Source organism: Anopheles aquasalis, chromosome 3 (assembly GCF_943734665.1).
Source record: "Anopheles aquasalis chromosome 3, idAnoAquaMG_Q_19, whole genome shotgun sequence".
Lineage (NCBI taxonomy): Eukaryota > Metazoa > Arthropoda > Insecta > Diptera > Culicidae > Anopheles > Anopheles aquasalis.
Genome location: NC_064878.1, coordinates 37501564 through 37524063, shown reverse-complemented (window position 1 = coordinate 37524063; position 22500 = coordinate 37501564). Strand labels below are relative to the sequence as shown.

The window sequence follows — 22500 nt, the reverse complement described above, 5'->3', positions numbered from 1 at the left end:
AAAGTATCAACATTTTCTGGAAAAACTTGACGAGGCTATCTGGAAAATAGTGTTCTGATAATAGTAAAAAGTGTAGCAGTGCCCGGTAGTTTGTATGCTAGCGAGTTGCATTGAGCCATTCATGAAGAGTGGATATTCAAAATTCTACATCTTTGCCAGAATCGAATGTTTGAACAAAAAAGATACAACATCTTTCAAAGGAACAGCAGTCATGAAAAATGTGAAAAAATTATCACAAAAAAACCTTAATGCAGATCCAGACTCTGTCTTGTCATTTGTCGTGCTGCCCGAAAATACCTTACTAGCAGATAAAACGCAGACATAAATTTCAAAACGAACTATCCTTCCTGCTAACGCCCTATCAGTCGCCAATAAACTGAATTATGAGTTGATCTGGGTCAAAAAAGAACCAACATCACCCCAAAGACCATCTCCCTCTCCCACGGGACATACAATCCGATGAATTCCCTCGACAAACTTTCGGTGTCGTTTCCGCTTTGACCTGGGACTGATTTTTTCTCAATTTCACCCACAAAACGGGCCCACTGGGCGACTAGCGCATGCACAATGCTGCTGACGAAGCTTAAACATCGATTCGTCTGGGCAATTTTGTAATGTCTCCCCGGTTTCCGGTAAAAGGCCGATTCCGAAACTAAACGTTCGAAACCGATTGCCTCTTTCGGGAGATTAAGAAATGCACAGCTTAGCGGAATGTTGGAATATTTTGCTAGCCCTGCTGGGGGCCTCCCTACCGCCAGCGCCATCAATCATTTGGCATCGATGGCTTTTGGCGTCGGTGGGATGCTTTTGCGGATGCATCATCATTTTTAATGGTGCAAGTAGCTTTGGAGACATGATGCGGCTAGAAATCGATTCAGTGACACAGCTTTGCTTACTCATGGCCAAACTCGGAACACAGAATTCGTATTCAGGGGAGTTTTCTAGAACTAGGTAGCAATCAAATGGTTCTCCATCATCCTCGGTATCGATAAGTAACCAGATAAAACATTCCCGAATCGGGGAAAAAAGAGCAAATCACGAAGTAAAACAATGGCAACCAACTAGATCGGAAGCTCTTGACAAACATGGCGTTTAGGCGAATTGAGGGCAAGAGGGTCCCCTCTTGCGTCGTGACCATAAATTGAGATCAACTCAATTTATCGTCGACCGTACCCCATCAGTCGAGGTTTTCGGTCTACCGTTCCCGCAAGCTTAACCACGGCCCACACAGAGTGCCCGGTAGTGTGGGTGCCTCGCGCATGTCCCTCTTCAAAACCAAAAACCAATTACAGCCCGATGACCGAATGACAAGCGTTCGCGTTCCCCGGGACGGCCCGGGACGCCATGCACTGCAGCAAGTGGCAGTCCATAAAAATTAAACTTGGGAAATTAAATTTGATGGCTTTTCATTCACTTGACGCAGTCGGACGGCGGCTGTGGTGTTTGCTTTGCCGAGTCACCGCCACTCGCCCTTCGTCTCTGATCTTTTCCGCGCTTCCGGCATCGCCACTTGGGGCTGCACAGTTGAATTGGAAGACTCCGGAAAGACTCCAGAAAGCAAAACAGAAAGAAGCGACAAGGCATTAAGCGTTGCCTCAGCTGCTCAGCCAACTTTAGTGGCATCGCCTAGTGGGGTGGGAGGGGGTTCAGCCAATAATTCAGTTTTGCAGACCACTCTCCTCCTACCCCCTCCCGCCGACAGCGTCACCTCAGCCGTCGTCAGCCATCTACTAAATTGAGTCACCGAGTGGCGGGGCTAAAGCGCGGAGCTAAAAAAAAGAAATCCTTTTCCACCTGCTCCCAGTCCTCGCGCGAGTGGTCAAACGAAAACAAAACGAGGATACTCTTTAGGATCTCGAACTCGGCCCTGCGCGACTGCTACGAACACAATCGCGAACCCCGGGGCGCTAGTGGTGTGATGGGTTTTGGATGGATTTTTCGAAACATTTTATGAAGCACTTAAATTTTATTTACTTTCAAGTGATTGCATCCCGGTTTAAGTGGTAGCTTTATGGCACGCTACGGATTGAATTTCGCGCCTTTTCTCTATGGACAATCGCGCGAGTGCGCGCGCTCCTCCCCCCCCGGGCCACTTCATTCGGTGGACACTTCAAAGGAAAAGGCCCATCGCTTGGAGGCGACGAGTGGCAAGTGGATGACAAATTGAAATTAAAATATTTCACGCGTTGCGACCCTGTCTGCGGAGGGCCCTTGGGAGGGATTATATTGGCAGCGCGGTTTTATGACCGCGGTCGATCGTGTTCGCGGTTTGTTATCGTGTTTCGCGTGCGCGGACATAGCATTGGTGCACCTGCTGTAAATCCGTAGTTTGACGAACAAAGGCCTTACCTATTGATGAGCCTTATGCTTAGCCTAGCATTTTCTTTATTGAGAGTATGGGTGACCTTCAAGATTACTGCAAGTGATACCTATAAAAGTCCTTCAACAGATTGCTTTACCAACCAAATAGTTTAGCACCGGAATGACACCGAAAGTGAAGTGCACCTTGTTCAACCTCGGTTGCATAAAAATGGCTCACGGTTTTATCATCGTAAGTTGGTGTGCGCACGAACATCCGGTCGGAAGGTGCTGCTGTCAATTTAGGGAACAAAAAAAAAGGAAGCGACTACGAACGCTAACCATTAAAATGTCGACCATGATCATACCAACCGCCTACATCCTTACATTCACCTTCGGCTCGCAATTCTAGGTCATGGTTCGCCCACAGACCACGGTGCAACGGAGCATTAAAATGCTGCCAAGCATTCCGCTCATTACGTCCCGGGAATATATTCCGGAAACGGCCCGGAGGAGACGGAATTTGGCGGATAATACCACGCCAGCGACCGCTAAGAGAGAACGACCATAATCCGGACACTCGCTACTATCGCGATGGTCGTACGGATGGTGGGCATGCATTTTAGAACGTTGCATTCCTGCTGCCCACGAGCTGCCTCTCATTTTGCCAGGGGTTTTCGGGAGAAAGCTGAAGAAAAAGCTGCAAATCCGAAGAGCATATGCAACACAATTGCTTCAACGATACATGGGCACCGCGGTGGGCGGCCGTAATTGCGTCGCTGCAGCACCACGCTCGACGCGATTTTCTGCGCAAATCTAATAACAGTTTTTTTTTCTTGCATTTTTTTCTGTCCCTTCAAATAAACCATCGTAATCCGGTTCGGAAAACGGATTTCTAGCGGCTTAAAATGGATACCGTGGCCATGGAACCGTGAATCGAGCCGGCGGAACGCAAGCTAATTGACAATTGCGGTGCCGGTTATCTCGGTTAGCAATGACAGCGAATTCAGCTGATGCAATCAGTGGTAATCATCTCGTGGCTTCATAGCTCAACATATGGCAGTGAGCAACGCAAAGGAAGGAAGGAACGAGCCCGGCAGCAAATCGTAATGGGGCCAAACTATGCAAATGTCAATCCAAGTGTACCGGCCTCATCATTTCACTTACATCCCCTTGGTGGCATCGAGGCGCTCCGAGGGGGAAATCATATTTTTTTTCTCAAATCTCACCCATTATCACGCCCCATAAACTACAGAATCGGCCTCCAAAGTGTGTCGTGTCCATGTCGGTGGCTTCGAAAAGGGAAAAGATGACACCCTTGTAAAAGGTGGCCACCATCAACACTGGTTAAATTATTCATTCCGGCCAGGTTAATCAAATTTCATTCCATCTCGCTCCTCGGTTTCCGCCTGAGTGGAATAATAATAATCATTCCCCGCGGGTGACCCATCTCTCGGGCACGGAACCGCTTCATGGTCACGTTACACTTTTTAATTTCCATTGCAATCACGTTCCCATCGTTGAGCGCCCCGTTCCGGCTCTCGGTGTTCGGTGGGGTTCCATTTTTTTTTCTTGTCTCCCCCTTGCCTGGACATTCGGGCTTCGGTCAGCTGCTTATCGCAGGACACTGACTGACACGGTAGCACGCACTCGTTTCCGGCATCGGCACGCCACCATTACCACCAGGAACGACCCTTAACGGGAAAGGAACGCTCTCGGAAGCCAAGCATTAACATAGTGAATGAGCTTTTACCGGCGACCGTCAGCGTCAGTCTTGTGTCCGTGCATGGACACTGGCCATCCGTCATTGACCAGCCACACGGGCCAGGTACAGCAGGTCAACGCGTCAAACACGTCAACAACGACGACGTGACCAGCGACGAGAAGCTCTAGTCAAGAGCGGGTAGCATGTTTAATATATCCTAGGAGGAAGTTATTAAGCTCCCACGGAAGCATGCTATACGCCGGCGTTCACTGTGGCCACTGGCCGGCATATTCCATGCATTAATTAAACATATGTGCTCGGTGTGGACGAGGATCACTCCTGTAGTATTCCGGTAAATGTTGAGTAAAAGCACCGCAAACGAGATGCCCTGCTGAACCCTTTAGAGCTGGTACTGTAGCTCTCGTTTACAACCTACTTTAACAAACATGTTGTGTTAAATGCAGCTCGACCATTAAGTACAAAATATTACAACAACGAGCGATCCCAACATGCTAGCATTCAAGTGCCCAACACGAATGTAGTATTCTGGCGCGCCATTCGTGAGGATTTTGGCAGTGAGTGAATCGGATGAGTCGATAAATCATCATCCACCCGGTGAAACGCGAATTTCATAAACATTCAACTGTGCATCTCAGCGTGGCCGCGGCATGAAAGGTTGGCCACTTTTCTGCCAACTCATTCCAATCCCGAGTCGTCCGATACTCAAAGTGTTTGACCCACTTTTGCGCAACCGAAGAATACAGAGCACTCTACATCCGGCGAGATGTCAAACCGGCGGTCCCGGTCGGTAGTAGTAGCTAGTGGGTGACACTTTGCACTGAAGTGAAACTCCTTCGTCCTCCTTCGGTACGTGAGACCGATGAGTCGAAAATCATCCGTTTCGCCGGTCGACGGCCGGCTGGAGCTTCACGGAGGAATCACATCAAAAACGGATTTACCGTTGCCGCGGTGCTGGTGGCACTGAGTGTACGAAACAGATTAAGATACTCTTCCGTTCCTCCACCGCTGCCACCCGGGACGCGCGGAGTAATCAATCATTTTGCACTAAACGTTTTCAACTTGTCGATCGGTATGCGAAATGGATCGCTGGTGCTACCGCTGCTGCTGCTGCTGCTGCTGCTACTGATGCCAATGTTAGAAGAATCTGGGTGAAACGCTTGAATGCATATTTCGGACAAGCACCGTAAGCAGTTAGTTCTCGTGATCCAACGGGATCCATCGTCAAAAACTAGTCTTCCCTACTTTGGCCACCAGCTCATAAAATTGTTTGTTTTGCAAAGTCCGCTGATCCAGAGGGAAAATGTTTCGAAACATAAAATTCGATGAAAGGAAACCACAATCGTACACGAATTGTTGTGCTTCTCATCGACGGAACGGACGGTAAAGGAGTGAACCATTGCGACGGCAAAAACAACCGAGCGAAAGAAGAACACCGATAGACATAATAGACATCTCCAGCATAATCGTTTATCATTTTAAGCAGACCCGTTTGGTGGTACCAGCGATATCGATACCCAACGCGCTCCAAAGACAATGTCAGTCAGCGTGACAGAGTGAGACGGAGTTCAAAATTCGAAAATCTTCTCCAAGCGAAGATCCACCCCACCAGAGAAGCAAAACACACATACTCACGAAATCATGAATCACGATGCGATGCGATGTGAAGCAAGAATATGAATCACGAGCCAAGAGAAAGAGAGAGAGAGAGAGCAGCCCAGCAGCGAGTGATTGATTAGTGGAAAGTGTCCCTTCATCTCTTCCGGAGTCCTTTTTTCTGCAAAAAGCATCCCCTGCCACCTGCCACTTGCCTGCTCGATGCCAACGAGCCCCAGGCTTTGCTAAGTGGTTCCTTTCGGTTGCTTTTTCCCGTTTTTTTTTTTATTTCCCCTACATATCAGAGCCATTCTTCTGTCGTCCTTCGTGGCGTGCACGAAAGAGCTTCCTTTATGGTGACGACGATGGCGACGGCGTCAAAAACGACCCTCGAGTAGATGGATCGGCAGCTCCACTCGCTGGCTGGCTGGCTGGCTGGTGAGTGAAATGTATTTGCTCGCATAATCACTTGTTTATTTTCTAATCCCTCATCATTCCCCCACCTTGGCACGCGGAGAGCTGTTGTGGCAAGCAGGGAATATTCTTCACTTTGCCCGAAAAGGAACTCCAACTCAAACATCGCGTCATCGCCGTCTGCTTCTGTCGCTGACGCACAGTGAAGTCATTTGAAGTATAATGGTAAATGTTTCGGGAGAAAGTTTTCAATATGCATTAGAAAGTTTGCCTTCGCCTTCGTCTTCAAGTTGCATCATTGTCGATGACGCTGCGCAACGGAGCCGCGAGTAAACACTAGTTTGCATTAAACTTTCGGCCATTTGACATCGACAGCGGTGACATGGGGAGCACAGCTCAAAGGCCCAAAATGCTTTTCTTTGCCAGCCAACTTTGGCGCATTATCGCTCAAGTTCAACAAAAAAAGGCTTCCGGAAGTGTTCGCAAGCGCAATGGAGTGGAGTTTGTGCGAAGGTCATCGTGTCTGCATCAGAAATGGAGTGCCGATCGTCCAAACGCAACCGAGCACTACCGAGTGCTGCCGTAATGAGTCGTGAATATTACGTCTGTTCCTTTCACTTATGATGATTTTGTTCGTGACTTTGGCGAGCATGGCAAGTGGTAAACACGCACAATAGCTAACGGCTGCGAGATAGTCTTATCAGTTTGTTTAGGTTTTAATTTGGTTTCGAAGAATCTTGCATCGTGACGTCACTTGCGAATGGTCTACTTTCAGTCTACTTTACGCTGATTGTGAATGTTTCCGCCTCTATCCGGGAGATGGTTAGCTGCGTCGTAGACATGTTGCGTGTTAACTTAGCACTGCGTTGGGTGATTACTAACTAATTGAAATCGTTTTCATTTCTAAAACCAAATGAAAGTTCATAAGAATCCCAGGGTTCTTCCAAAAAAAAAGTCAGAGTAAAACTCCGTTAAATTGGTGTACTTCTTGCGATCTTCATTCGAAGGAAAAACAAAAATGCAGAAACATCAGTGCATCAGTGGAACGACCTTCCCGGTATGCGAGTAATGCATTATGTGAAAACAACGTGGACCCGAAAGATTGCCAGAATGATGTTGAATGGAGAGTACGTAAACGTAGACGCCACAATTCATTGCTTTAATACCTCCAGGTGGATCCACGATTGAAACATTCAATTGTAATAATCTATAGACCAAACAAAAAACAGCTCATAATGATAAATGTATTTGACTTCTTGCTATCGCTTATTAGATCAGCAGCAGTAGAGTTAGGTAGATCTGGCGCCATAACTAACGTGCAATGCACAAAGATGAATCTTTCAGCGCTTGCAATCTAGCAGTAGTAACTAATAACATCAAGAGTCATTCCACTATCTTTCTCAGTAGCTAGAGAGCATCTGTGGGTCAAGAAAATCATGTAGATGTACTTTGCTGGAACATCATAGAGTCGATCACTATATAACGAATACATCATTGTATTCCCTCGAAAGATGAAATTTTGCAGCGATAAACGCAGAGTAAATGCACGTGAGTAAGAGATAGATAGTGACCATAAGCATACATGCGCAACAGCAAACAGTCTTATCAGGATAGAAACTTGCCCTACTAACTATACGGTCCCGATTGGCATGGTGGGTCGCCTTCGGTTATTTAAGGACGTGCTTTGCTCACGAACAATCTAGTTTTTTACTCTAGAGGTGATCCATAGCTGCATCGAAAGAATGTCTAAACTAAGTGTTACCTTGCTCTTCATTGGGCTGTCGCTGTTAGTAGGTAATCTTTGCAAGCACTGCATATGGAAGTAACCGTTTACATAGAAAAATCATCGCCATTTTCTTGAACAGTGTGCGATGGATCTGCATTATCAACTGAAAGCCCTAAGCCATCTGAGACAAACGAAATGGAAGTAATAGAGAAAACCCTGAAGACAGTACGTGCACAGTGCATAAAAACCCGTGGCTCCGATGCACTCTTCAACATTATCAAGCGTTATTCGTTTAAACGGGCTAAGAGGTGTATAGCAGATATCGATATCGATATCAACAAATTCAAGACCGATTTCGACATGATGACCAACGCAACGCGAGGAGCATTCTTCACTGAGTAAGTGGTTGATGATATACTGCTTTATTGGTTCTTTCAACGGCACACAATAATTGACGATTCGTCGCTCGAATAGATACTGTCTAAAAGCGCGATCGCACGTCATTTGCCTAGGAAGATCGCTTTTTGGTATGCAACAGTGTCTCGACGAAGCTACGTTCCAGATAGCTCAAACATTTATTGATAGTATTATTCGGGAAGCCTTGGACCTTGCATGTAAGAACGATGGAGAAATCGTATTCCGTAAGTGTTGCAGACCAGTTCTCTTTCTAATTACATGAGACACTAGGCATTGATTCGGTTTTGCATGCGTTCTGCTAGAACTGAAGGACCAGCAACGCCAAGAGTGCATGAAGCAAAAAGTCAATGAAATATCGACGTGTATCGACAAGTTTACTAATAGAGGGAACGGTGGCATCGATCTGATTGAATTGACGCAGGGCCAATGCAGGTAACAAAAAGAAGCCTGCAATGTACATGGTTGAAGGTGGTGACAGAAATAATAACATATCAAAAATCTTTCTTTAGCAAGCTTATCACCTTCAGACAGTGCATCAAGGACCAATTGGAACCTTGTGATATGTTGGACATTGTCAGCATTTTTGATATACCAATGAATGCAATATTGCCCCTGACCCCTTGTGGCAACGTGAGTAAAGTGCTCGGAAGTGATTTGTACATATTATTTAAAAAATTGTTCTCTCCTTCACAGTATACCCAGGGGCCAAATGTTGATTTACTTGATAACAACTCGATTGTTAAAAATTAGAACAAAAGGCAAAATATCAGAAGAATCTCTGGACACATGCTGCTTTGGCTTCATATCTTATTCCTTGGGAATGTTAACAATAATAAACTCGGAATAAAGTAATCTAATGAGCAATACAAAGTTCTAGCCAGGTGGAAAATTTCATTTTTTGTAGGATACATGTGCACAATCCTAGCGTAGTTTTCATTGCTTCGATGTTTTATGATGTCTACTATGTAATAGAAGAACTGTATAAAACTAAACAACCAATTATGTCATAGTTGTACTTATTTTCTTACAAAGTATGTGTAATTATCGTGCAACGTTCTTCGAAATTGTAGTTTCCAGATTCTCTTCCATTCTTTTACTTTGCCAGTGCATCTGCTGTTGTAACGGTAATCGGTGATCGATAAGGAAGGACGAGAAAATAGAACCTCTGGCAGAAACCATGGTTGTAGGGTCGCATTGGCATAACATTTGAAATACTGTGTTTACCAGTGGGTACAACAAGTTGCACCATTGTATCATCAAACAGTTGTAAAGAAACATTGCAATTTCCTGAGAAAAATCCTAACGTCAATGCCATATTCACAATGTAAAACTAGATTTTAAAGCGATAATCTTACCCGCTCATCAGCCTCATGAGTTCCTCCACTTGTCTCGGCGACTCTGCCTCGAAAGATGGCAGAGGAGATGGGACGAGGGAGAGCTCGGGAGGTTTCACTACTCAATTGCGCCCAGAGTCTCGCTCCGACCTTGGTTTAGCGGCCTCAAGGTGGGACGTGCCTTCGTGCGGATGATGTCCAGACTCCGGTCTAATCACTTCGCGCTTAGCACGCACCTCCATCGTATCGGTCTGGCCGACTCAAAGGTCTGCGGCTGTGGCGAAGGATTCCATGATTTGGATCACCTTCTGTGGTCCTGCGTGGAGTTCGAGCCGGCAAGACCTGCTCTGATCACGGCATTCACGGCGGCTGGTGGGCGGTGTGGGGTTCCCATCCGGGATGTCCTGGCGGCTCAAGACATGGACCTTCTGAAAATTATTTACAACTTTGCGCGGGAAGTGGGAATAGATGTTTAGTGTAGTCTTCCTTCTGTTTTCACCTTCCCCGTAGTTGATGTTGTCCATGTTCTCTTTGTTAGTCGCGACCGTTGGCACCCCGAACAACGTTGCAGCCGAATGATACACGTCACTCGCACCGCACCAGGGAGTAGAAGACCGGCGCCAGAGTGCCTCTGCGCGTCGGACCCCAACATCGCTGGCAAAAACTAACGCACTGACCATCTCTCACGTCACAGGTCTCATAAACTACAACGGGATCAGCGTACCCTACGATGTTGGGGCCCCAAGGCGATGCATGCCACCTCAACTATGCGGAGCCAAAACCCGTGGAGCGAGGCCCACGACCACGGAGGAATCGGGCCCAATTGATGCTCCACCAAGCTGCCCGCACCCGAGCCTGCGCTCGAATGTGATGCTGATGAACCAGGCTTGCTGGTCTGGCGCGATACTAGGCTTAAGTCATTAGGTTTAAACACCGAGCACCCCCGGTATAAGGGTCCCTGGGGCAGGAGGAAATGCCTGTTCCCTCTACTGTTTATACTCTATCTTCCTCTATCTTTCTAATATATACGGCTCCGTCCGTAAGATATCAACTAAAAAAAAAAAAAAATCTTACCCGCTCATGGACTTCCCGTAAGTTCGGGGTAAATGCAGGTAGCTCCTGGAATATTCACGAAAGGTAAACAATTGCATCAGCAAACAGCTACTGCCTTATCGGTAACGAATCATGCCATACATCCTGTAAGACCCCGTTAGGAATGGTGCGCGGCCTTCAGTCATTTAAGCACGTGCTTTGCTCGCAAACAAGCTAGTTTCTGAATCCTGCGCACTAGAGGTGGTCCATAACTACATCGTAAGAATGTCTAAACTGAGTGTTTCCTTGCTCTTCATTGGGCTGTCGCTTTTAGTAGGTAGGCATTGCACGCACTGAATGTAGAAGTAACCGTTTACTTATTGAAAATCATTGCCATTTCCTGGGACAGTGTGCGATGGATCTGCATTGAGTCCCAGTGAGAGCTCTGAGTCATCTGAGTCAAATGAAATGGACAAAATAGGACACATCCTGAGGAAAGTACGTGCACAGTGCATAAAAAACACTGGGTCCGATGCACCTTTCAACCTTTTCAAGAAGTCAGTTGATCGGGCTATAATCTGTAAAGCAGATATCGATATCGATATCGACAAATTCAAGACCGATTTCGACCTAATGACCAACGCTACGCGAAGAGCATTCTTCACTGAGTAAGTGGTTGATGATATACTGCTTTGTTGGTTCTCTCTACGACACACAATAATTGACGATTTGTCGTTCGAATAGATACTGTCTAAAAGCGCGATCGCACGTCATTTGCCTAGGAAGATCGCTTTTTGGTATGCAACAGTGTCTCGACGAAGCTACGTTCCAGATAGCTCAAACATTTCTTCTTAGTATTATGGAAGCCTTGGATCTTGCATGTAAGAACGATGGAGAAATCGTATTCCGTAAGTGTTGCAGACCAGTTCTCTTTCTAAATACGTGAGACACTAGGCATTGATTCGATTTTGCATGCGTTCTACTAGAACTGAAGGACCAGCAACGCCGTGAGTGCCTTGAGCAGAAAGCCGATGAAATATCGAAGTGTTTCAAAATGTTTACTAATAGAGGGAACGGTGGCATCGATTTTACTGAATTGACGCAGGGCCAATGCAGGTAGTAGAAAAAGGCCTCCAATGTGCATGGAAAGGTGACGACAGAAATAATAACTTATAGCAAATCTTTTATTAGCTCACTTACCAACTTCAGACAGTGCATCAAGGGCCAACTGGATCTGTGTAATTTGTCGGACATTGTTAGCATCTATGATATACCCATGAATGCTATATTTCCCCTGACCACTTGTGTTAATGTAAGTTACGTGATCTGACGTGATTCATCCGTTCAACTAAAACATTTGCACTCTACTTCGCAGCATACGGTGGAGCCAAACGTTAATCTGCTTGAAAACAACGCGATTGTTGAGGTTTAAAATAGCAGATAAGGGGTTTGGTTAGAGTTATAAAAATCCGAATGTACTTCGCAACATATCGGATGGAAATCTTAACCTATCCAGTTCGCTAGCACTTCGTAATAAAAAGCAAATGAACGGTTTCAATAATATATAGAAATAAAAACTCTGACTAAAGCAAATAAGTAAACATTCATTCAGAAAGGGCAATTAAATGCGCAGTTTCCAGATTCTCTTCCATTCTTATACTTTGAAAGTTATTCTTGGAACTAACCCCCCATATGCTAATGAGGTTAAGTCGCGACGCGTCTTTACCCAATGTCCCGTTGCTGCTGTTGTAACGGTGATCGGTGATCGATAACTCGTTTATCATGTCTGCCGTAAATACTCGTTCAACACGGAAGGACGAGAAAATAGAGCCACTGGCAGAAACCATGGTTGTAGGGTCGCTGCAAATGAACTGTAAGGATGGCAAACATAATTTGAAAATACGCTCCAATGCATCATCAAGCTGTATTACAGAAACATTCCGTTTAATGAAAAAATCATAACGTCAATGTCAAATACACAACGTACAACTAGATTTTTAAGCGATAATCTGATCCGCTCATGGACTTCCCGTAAGTTCGGAGTAAATGCTAGTAGTTCTTGGAATCCTCACGAAAGCTAAACAATTACAACAGCAAACAGCTACTGCCTTATCGGTAACGAATCGTGCCATACATCCTATAAGGCCCCAATAGGTACGGTGCATCGCCTTCGATTATTTAAGGCCGTGCTTTGCTCGCAAACAAGCTAATTTCTGATTCCTGTGCACTAGAGGTGGTCCATAACTACATCGTAAGAATGTCTAAACTGAGTGTTTCCTTGCTCTTCATTGGGCTGTCGCTGTTAGCGGGTAAGCATTGCAAGCGGTGCATATGGAAGTAACAGTCTACTTATTAAAAATCATCGTCGATTCCTTGAACAGTGTGCGATGGATCTGCATTGTCCAGTGAGAGCTCTGAGTCGGATGAGTACGAAGTGGTGGGAATGCTGGGCGAAGTTCGTAAACAGTGTAAACGCAACACAGGTTCCAATGCTGCCTTTTCGGTAGTCATGGAAGCACTTGAAAAGTCTATGGATTGTGTGGCGGATTTCGATAACAAGAATTTCAAGATCGATTACAACGAACTTACCAACGCATCTCGTGGAACATTCTTCGGCAAGTGAGTGATTGTTGATGCATTGCCCTTTTTTTGTTAATTCTTCGGCAAATGAAAACGCATTCATTTCCGATCGATCCATTCAATAGATACTGTCCTAAGCTGCGATCGCTCGTCTCTTGCCAAGACAGTATGTTGGCTGCTGTTCAACCATGTCTCAAAAAGGGTACGTTCAACATAGTTCAAGCTGTTTATAACAGCATACCAGAAGCCTTGGACCTTGTGTGTAAGAACGATGGAGAAATCATTATGAGTAAGTGTTTGAGACCAGTTCTCTTTCTGAATACGTGAGACACTATGCAGTGATTCGTTGTTGCATGCGTTCCGCTAGATCTGAAAGACCCGCAACGCCATGAGTGCCTTGAGCAGAAAGCTCAGCAAATATCGACGTGTTTGTACACGTTTGCTGAAGGAAGGAGCGGAGACTTCGATTTTCTTGAACTGACGCAAGAAGAATGCAGGTACCACAGAAAAACCGCCAATGTGCATGAAAAAGTCGTGACAGCAATAATAACTTACAGCAATATTTTTCTTAGTTCATTTACCAACTTCAGACAGTGCTTGAAGAACCCACTGCACCCTTGTGACATGTCGGACTTTGTAAGCATCTTAGATATACCCATGAATGCTATATTGCCCGTGACGCCCTGTGTTAATGTAAGTGACCTGATTTGACGTGATTCGGGCGCTTTACTAGGATATTCGTTCTCTACTTCGCAGCATACCGAGGTGCAAAACGTTAACCTACCTGAAAACAACACAATTGTGGAGGTTTAAAGCAGAAGATCAGGGGTGTCGTTGTAGTAATAGAACGTCAAGTTCAATTCGTAACATATCGGATGGAAATCCTAACCAATCCAGTTCGACAGCACTTCGAAAGAAGAAGCAACTGAACGGCTCCTACTATGTATAGAAACAAGAAATCTGAATAAAGCAAGTTAATTAGCAATACATAAACAGTACTGAAGAGTTAACGTGAACTGTTTATTACGTGGTCGAGATACCAGGCGCTTTAAAATTGACCTTTCTCGACTTTGATGCAATTGCAACTGCAGTGGTTACAAAGCTGTATGAGAACATTTAGAGTTTAAAGTCATTTTTCAAAATTAAAACGATCGTTTCGAAACCTCTGCTTTCGCAAACCTCTTTTGAACGCTCTACCAAGCAAATGACATCAACACGTGAAAAAGATGAACATAAATTGCAGCGTATCTCACTGATACTCTTACTTGATCGGTAAAGCTGTTATTTGTTATTACGAAACGAAATTACAGTCACAACACAGTAACAGTCACTACTGGAACGAGCTACTGCCTTATCAATCAAGAATCTTGCCATAGCACCTACATAGCGATCTAGATTAGTACGGTGAGTCCCCTTCATTTATTTAAGGACGTACTCCGCTCACAAACAGTCTAGTTTCTGATTCCTGTGCACTAGAGATAGTCCATAACTACATCGTAAGAATGATCAAGTTAAGTGTTATCTTGCTCTTCATTGGGCTGTCGCTGTTAGTGGGTAAGCATTACAAGCGTTGCTTATGGAAGTAACCGTTTACTTATTGAAAATCATTGCCATTTCCTGGGACAGTGTGCGATGGATCTGCATTGTCCAGTGAGAGCTCTGAGTCGGATGAGTACGAAGTGGTGGGAATGCTGGGCGAAGTTCGTAAACAGTGTAAACGCAATACTCGCTCCAATGCCGCCTTCAAGGTAGTTATGGAAGCAGTTGAACAGGCTATGGATTGTGTGGCGGATTTCGATGCAGAGAATTTTGTGAACGATTTCGACGAACTTACCAACGCAACTCGTGGAACATTTTTTGGCAAGTGAGTGATTGTTAATGCATTGCCCTTTTTTTGTTGATTCTTTGGCACATGAAAACGCATTCATTTCCGATCGATCCATTCAATAGATACTGTCCTAAGGTGCGATCGCTAGTCTCTTGCCATGATAGTATGTTGGATGCTGTTCAACCATGTCTCAAAGAGGGTACGTTCAACATGGTTCAGGCTCTTTATGACAGCATTCCGGAAGCCTTGGACCATGCGTGCAAAAATGATGGAGAAATCGTATTCAGTAAGTGTTGCAGGACTAGTCTTTTTCTGAATATGCGAGACACTAACACATAATTCGTCATTGCATGCATTCCGCTAGAACTGAAAGACCAGCAACGGCAAGAGTGCATTAAGGAGAAAGCAAAACAAATGTCGTTATGTGCCAAGACACTAGCAAACAACCTGAATTGGGATTGGGAGGATTCCAAACTGACACAGGAACAGTGCAGGTAACTTCGATAAGGAGAGAGAAAGGAGAAGTGAATATGGCGCTTGAGAACGCAACCGAAATAATCTATTGGATCGAATCTTTCCTTAGCATGCTTACCAACTTCAGGCAGTGCTTGAAGGACCAACTGGATCTTTGTGATATGTCGGACTTTATAAACACCTACGATATACCCATGAATACAATGTTGTCCCTGACCCCTTGTGGCAACGTAAGTAACGTGCTCTGAAGTGATTTATGTGTATTATCGGAACATTCGTTCTTATTTTTCACAGTTCACACAGGGACCTAATGTTTACCTTCTTGATAACAACTCAATTGTTGAGGTCTGAATGAGAAAACAATCGATCAGTGTACAGCTGCTTCTTTATTCTCTACTGATGATGTTATTCTTCTTTATATACTGGCCTTCCTTTGGCCTCTTCTAAAATAACCAATGTTCAATAGAGAAGAAAAGTAAATACTGTAATAAAATAAATGAATGCAACTTATCGCTATGCAAAATCGTCAAAGTTTTTTTTGTTCTTTCAACATTGTTTTATCACATAACAACAATTTTAATTTTTCTTAATATTCATCTTATTGTCGATCGTATTGAAGCAAACAGCAATCAAATGGGAGGGACCTGGAATGTTTCTGCTGAAAGTTCGAGTGAGTGCCAATTGCTCTTGTCAAATCAACCGACCATTCGTGGTAAATTTCTTTTTCGCCTATTGATAAAAATTTTTAGAATGAATTAAAGAGGGCTTTCGGCAAACATCGCGGAATTCTTGCTGAAGTTTGATCATACCACAGCAATGGCCAACATTCAAGCAATGCAAGCACGATTGCCCAAATCATGTGTGAATCATAGCACCAAAGGCCACCAACTCGATCTCCTTACTCGATCAGTGTGGCAGTCGCAGTCGCGGAAATACCTTCTTCTTACTAATCTGCTAAACAAACTTGCATCTATAATGATTAATCCAGCAACATCATGTAGATAAGCAAAATTGATTTCGAAACGATCAGCTTCACTTCGTGATTCGATGACTCAATTCGTGTTCGTATTTTCACCCAACTTGATTAACGGGCAGAATTGATGGTAAATAGTAAGCAGGCGCAACCGCTACCCGCTGCTGCCTTATCAGTTCGACTGGGCTGTAACTCGTTTTAGAGGCATCTCGACGAGTGTGCTGCGGTGGCCTGCCATTATTTAACGTCGTGCTCCGCTCGCGAACGATCTAGTTTCTGAATCTTGCGTACTGAAGGAGGTTACATTTGTCATTGTAAGAATGTCAAAGTTGAGTGTTACGTTGCTCTTCATTGGGCTGTCGCTGTTCGTGGGTAAGCAATAAACGAGAAAGTTTCTGCAGAGCCTGTGCATTTAAAATCCTCGGTATTTCCTTGAACAGTCTGTGATGGATCCCCGATTGGTGCGAGCTCGGAGTCCAATGAATCGAACGAAGTGGACGAGTTCCTGACGGAAATGCGTGAAATGTGCAAAAACAACACAGGCTCCGATGCGGCGTTCCCTAATTTTATGCAATCAGTTGAACAGGGTATGATGTGTGCGGCCGCTTTCGATGCAGACAATTTCATGGTCGATTTGGACAAGCTAACAAACGCAACGCGATCAGCATTCTTTTCAAAGTGAGTTAGAGAGCACAAGTTGACGCTGTGTCTACGATTGTCTACTAACCACTGCACGTTCTATTAGCTACTGTCCAAAGCTGCGAACGGTCGCTGCTTGCAAGGATGGTATTTTGACTGGCATGAAGCCATGTCTTGAGAGCGATGACTACAACATTGTCGAGGCGTTGGCCGGTATCATTCCTGACGCAGTCGAACTTATTTGTAAGAACGATGGAAGTATCATATTCCGTAAGTTTTCTTAATTTACTCTGGGCCGCATAACATAAAAACCTGAGGAATGATTGATTGTTGTATTCCTGTGGCTAGAAATGGAAGATGAGACGCGATTGGAATGTATCGCGACGAAGGTTGATGAGTTAACGGTGTGTGCCACATCGATTGCTAGCACCTGGAATGATGATTCGGACATTTCCGAACTCACGCCGGAACAGTGCAGGTAACACAGAAAGTCATTCAATGTGCCAGCCTCAAGGCCAAGACCGGTGTAATAATTTGTTGGAATCTCTTCTTAGCGGTTTAATCAATTTCCGTCAATGCATTAAGGAGAAACTGGACAGTTGCCAAATGTCGGAAATTCTGGGCATTTACGATCTATTCCACAATGCACTGTTTCGAATGACGCCTTGCGCTAAGGTAAGAACCACGCTCTGAAATAGGCGCAATATTTGAGCGTGCTTGTTAAAACATTTGCTCTTCGCTTCACAGAATACGGTGGTGCCACAGCTGGAACTGGTTGATAACAACGCGATTGTATGAACAGGGGGCAAAATGTCAGGGTTTGCGGTTGGTGCGATAGTGATCTTCATACTGACACCGAAGCCGTAATAAATTTGTTTGCAAAACCCGAACTACGAATCCAGTGCATTCAATGTTGTTTAATAAAGGAATTTCGCAGAAAGGACCACAAATACGTGTTTCTTTTATTGCACTGGCAGAATCAACAATAATTATTTATGGAATTTCTTATATTAGCAACGGACTAACGAAAGAAATTTGAGAAAAATAGCACAAGAATGCGTCACGTATTGTTTTGATTCATCGTTTTGGAATAACTTAATTTGTTAAACTTTAACGAGCTTAATCTTTCTATAAAAAATAGTCATAAAATCTATAGAAACAACATTGTTGACTTTAGTGGTCTAATTTGCCCACCAAAATGTTCGGCATCGTCTTGGTTTCAGTGAACCATTTCAAATGTTTCAGGTCAACCTGACTAGGTCAAGATCATTTCATTACCACTGTTATCTGTCTGGAATAAACGTTCATTTAAAAAAAAAACAAAACAAAATCGCTATCAGCGCGAACGAGACGCTGCTTTACGCTTCAATAGGTCATTCTAGTGATCCCCAATGTTATCTGTTTAAACGATTTTTTTTGTCAAGTTACTTAGTGGATCATCTGAGGTGCTCATGATTAGCAAAATGTAACCTTTCATTAAACAGATGCCTAATATTACCTCTCTAGTCGATCGGCAAAGTTTAACAAATAATATTTTTTTATGATGTATCTTGGAATATAAATGAAACATAATCGAATTCATGGTTCTTTACATGTTGACGAATCCAACATTCCAGCAAATTATCCTGTACACAGCTTTGTAACCCTGCAGAACTTGTCAGACGCTTACTAATCAACTTGCTTTAACAAAACGTCGCGTTTGATTTTACTTTGTGCACAAAATATGCTGACTCGTCTGTGTTTGACCAACGGTAAATAATACTAATTAAGCTCCAGCTCAAGTGACAGTTTAATGGTTTAACATTAAATAATATTAATGCCAATATAACAAGAAACATTTTCTGATACAAGCTTATTTTATTGTGGTCCATCAAATTAGATGAAACATAGAATTGGATTTATTGTCCTTTCTCGTCATTATACTCCGCAGCCGCCATCCTGGGCGCTAGATTCGCTTATGCATTTCGACAGGCTCCGGAACGGAATGCAGCATTATAAAACAAATCGTATAAGCTCATTACGGCAGATATTTCGCATGCGTCCACATGCTCCTTGAAGCACTGTCGGAAGTTAGTGAATATGCTACGAAAAGATTGACCAAAAATTATTATTTCTGTAACTACATCAAAGCATGTGCAATCAATGACTTCCTCTGTTACCTGCACTGTTCCTGGGTCAGTACGAAGGTGTCAATAGGTTTGAACTGTTCAAGGATTGAGAAGCAATTCCTCTCCTTGGCTTCCCGCTCCCGCACGCACTCCAGTCGCTTGGCGATCTCACCCCCTCCTATGAATGTAAGATATAATAATCGATAAACTTCGCATGGTGGTGTTTTTGAGACATCTTCAATACTGTGTACGAACCGGAGAGTATTTCACCATCATCCTTGCAAAAAAGCTGCACCGCATCCGGCAGTACGCTTACGAACTCTCGAGTGATGTTGTTCTCGATGTCGTCAAAGCAAGGTATTAAGCTATCCACTATTGTGTTCATGCAGATGTTAAACACTCGCAGCTGCGGACAGTATCTGTTTGGATGGAAAATTATAATTGAAATGACAGTCGACCACCAGAACTGCACGCATTTTACTCACTCTTCGAATAATGCTTTCCGCGTCTCGTTGGTTATTAACTGCAAGTCGTCCCACAACTCTTCAAATTTCAACCTTCCCACGCAAGAATCACCCATTCTTACTGATCGGTAAATACCCATGAAGACCCCGTCGGATTCAGTGTGGTTTTGGCATCGTTGCCAAAATTTCCCCAATCTGCCAATCCTTGGATGTTCCACCGTCCCACTGCAGACTGTTTTGGGGAGAATTTCCGTGAATTATTTTGTGTTGCAAGTATTCATTTGATAAATAAACCGCATCTCTTACCTGCTAAAATCCCTGCAAAACACACGAAAGCTACAAGGAACTTGTGCATTCTAGTGGCAAAGCGTCTAACTAGACCGTTCGTGAGTGAAGCACTTGACACAATAACGCAAGACGCTGTGCCACGGTAATCGAAATAGAATGATGGTACATGTAACGCTGATGCTGATAACGACGTGCCACGGCAATTGTGTAACATCTCCATCCCTTCCATAGTTGTCTGAGATAATCTAATTCGTTGAATGTAGTCATAACAGTTACATGCGTAAAAAAATATATTTCAATCTTAATGTTGTATGCAGATGATAGTAAAACACCATATGCTACGATGATCCGATGATCTTCCACTTTCAACGCACGAATTCTCAGCCAATCTGACTCTGCTCGTCTTCTCTGCTTGCTTCTCTACTTCCAGGCGATAACACGGCGGCGATCTCGCGTCGAAAAACAAGCGGAGCGGCCGCCACGTCACGGCTGTCCGCCATCCTGCTCGAGTGTCTGTTCTTTCCCAGCGTGATACTGTCCTATCTGCTGACGTCAAGCTATGCCTAATGGACGGCAGGGAACCATCAGCGGTGGGCATAGGCTACAGGCCCCACTAGGAGACAGGCGCCACTAGGATGGAGACTTCTGGTAGAGAATATCACGCAAAGCGTAACACTCGCTGCCCAGACCACAGACCAGAGTTTGGTGCTAATCGTCAAACCGTCGATCAAGCAACAACCATCACAAGCCGCCGCTAAAGCCGTTGTCGTCTGTTGAACGTGATCATGATGATAGATTGAGGCGCAGCTATGGACGTTCTTTCTGTAAATATACCACAAACATCCTTCCGATCCTTTCGATTCCCCCCTTTACATTGCCGTAGCACCGATTGGTGGTAGACTCGCTCGGGATGCTCGCTGCAGTGAGTCCAGGAACAAATACTTTCATCAATTCATAAGAAGATAGGCTCTGGCTGGGGGGGGCCCGTTTCGCAGGGATCGCGTATCTGACACTCTGAATAAATCAACTCGCCTCGCTATAGTGCCGGTTCCGGATGAAATGGAAAGCAATATCGAAATTGCACTTCTGCAGCCCGAAAAGCACAAGCAGCGACAGGGGAAACACGAACCAAAAAAAAGGAAAACAAAAAGATCATTAAAACAACATGACAAACAAAAAAAGGGGACAAAACGGCATCTCGCGGGTTCCGTTCTGGCCTCCACCCCAATCGGGTGGTGGGGCTATGTGTAAATAAATTGAGAGCTTAAACAAAAAAGGACCCCGGAACTGCCTGGCCCCTGGTACTCCGAGGAGCGCCCCGCAGAAAGCCGATAACCGGAATGCATCGAATGCATTGTTAAAGAGTGAATACTCGCGTTTGCCCAAGCATTAATCAAACATGACTTGTGCTACCGGGCTTCGCCGATGCATGAAGCATTGCGCCCGATACCGTGGCACGGAGCATGAAGCAAGCAAACGGGGGAAAAAAGCGCGAGAGATCTCATCAAAAGGGTCACTCGCGCCCGGTGGGGAGGGGGAGGGGGTTGGTATATAAATTGGTTCCAAATAAAAGCGGAAAAATCGGAGCGAAGAGAACCGTTGCCGGACAACAAACGGACCAAAGGCTCTGAATAAAGCTAAAGCGAGCAAGCAGTGCAGAGGGAAAAGCGTTGGCCAAAAAAGAAGAGAAGAAAAAAAATGCGAGAGAGACGAACAGGGAAACACGCATACACGCAGATAATAATGTTGCAACGCAAACAGCCTGGCCGCTGGCCCGAAAATGGTAAATTAAGTGCTCCGATCCACGGTCCCGTTTCGTTCGCATGAATAAGGCTCGAAAGGGTTCCTATTGAGTGGCAGCATTTTTTTTTTGTGTGCATTCGTGTGCAGGTTTTTTTTTCATCCTCTGCTTTGTCGAGACAACGGCCAAGCACCAACAACATAACATGTAGGTTGAAGCAGTCGCGGAAAGGGGGGGGGGGGGCGGAAATTGGTGTGTCGAGATGAGATTCGCTCACATTTAACTGAAGGTTGTAAATACAGTTCCGTGGTGGTGGAAAGCTTTGAGAGCGCTTTGTGCGCTCGATAAGCTCTCTAACAAACGGCAGGAGGATAATGAACGAATCGTCATTCGTGCAATTCAGTTAAATCATGCTCACGTATACGTCGAAATACGCAGCATTCCCGATGGACCTCGGACCGTTTACCGGGGTTGATTAAACAGGAATCCTTCACGCACTCATCCGGAAAATATTCCATTCACTACTTCGCACTGCTTTTTGGTATGGCTACGAATTGATTAGCGATTGAGAGCGCGCAACGTGGGGAATGGTATTTGGCATCGAGGAACATTGTTTCCTTGACTGTGATGCATGAGCAAATTGGTTTGCGTTACTATCGCATTTGTACGATTGGTCCGGTGTTTCGGATAAAGGGGTTTGCCTCTGAAAATGGATCTGGCAATGGCTGATTACGCGCTGATGCACTCTCGACTGAGCTGCAGAGGCACTGCATGTAAGCTTGCACGTCCCGCAGGCAGGATTAACTCATAATTGAAGCTTATCACAATTAACCAGCCATTAATTATGAACTTGTTTTTCGCGAAA

The 22500-nt window shown here is 44.7% G+C and overlaps 4 protein-coding genes across 9 annotated transcripts in view; 3 read left to right on the top strand and 1 right to left on the bottom strand.

Moving 5' to 3' along the window:
• The window catches only part of LOC126578486 (zwei Ig domain protein zig-8), a 137578-nt gene extending 116176 nt beyond the window's left edge, over positions 1-21402 (top strand). For 3 of the 6 annotated variants that reach the window (XM_050241084.1, XM_050241085.1, XM_050241082.1), the window contains exons 8-12: positions 7897-8155; positions 8232-8398; positions 8477-8606; positions 8684-8804; positions 15717-15945. In XM_050241084.1, the coding sequence (XP_050097041.1) occupies positions 7897-8155; positions 8232-8398; positions 8477-8606; positions 8684-8804; positions 15717-15773 (734 nt within the window). In that variant the 3' untranslated portion in view covers positions 15774-15945. Of the gene's footprint in view, positions 1-7038; positions 7729-7896; positions 8156-8231; positions 8399-8476; positions 8607-8683; positions 8805-8867; positions 9177-15716; positions 15946-20324 lie in introns of those variants that run through there. The other 3 variants (XM_050241083.1, XM_050241086.1, XM_050241087.1) reach the window with 3 other exon arrangements.
• LOC126578489 (27 kDa hemolymph protein-like) lies at positions 12762-14118 on the top strand. The gene is made up of 6 exons (XM_050241090.1): positions 12762-12849; positions 12922-13159; positions 13246-13409; positions 13488-13617; positions 13693-13813; positions 13877-14118. Exons 1-6 carry the CDS (start codon positions 12798-12800, stop codon positions 13931-13933), a joined length of 762 nt encoding a protein of 253 aa, XP_050097047.1. The 5' UTR covers positions 12762-12797; the 3' UTR covers positions 13934-14118.
• On the top strand, positions 16618-17977 carry LOC126578490 (27 kDa hemolymph protein-like). The gene is made up of 6 exons (XM_050241091.1): positions 16618-16767; positions 16836-17073; positions 17141-17304; positions 17383-17512; positions 17589-17709; positions 17782-17977. Exons 1-6 carry the CDS (start codon positions 16716-16718, stop codon positions 17830-17832), a joined length of 756 nt encoding a protein of 251 aa, XP_050097048.1. The 5' UTR covers positions 16618-16715; the 3' UTR covers positions 17833-17977.
• On the bottom strand, positions 18874-20000 carry LOC126578491 (27 kDa hemolymph glycoprotein-like). Its single transcript, XM_050241092.1, has 5 exons — positions 19913-20000; positions 19628-19838; positions 19398-19561; positions 19194-19320; positions 18874-19116 (listed from the first exon to the last, which is right to left on the bottom strand). The coding sequence occupies exons 1-5, from the start codon at positions 19959-19961 to the stop codon at positions 18990-18992; spliced, it is 678 nt and encodes a 225-aa protein (XP_050097049.1). The 5' UTR covers positions 19962-20000; the 3' UTR covers positions 18874-18989.
• Positions 21403-22500: the final 1098 nt, after the last annotated feature.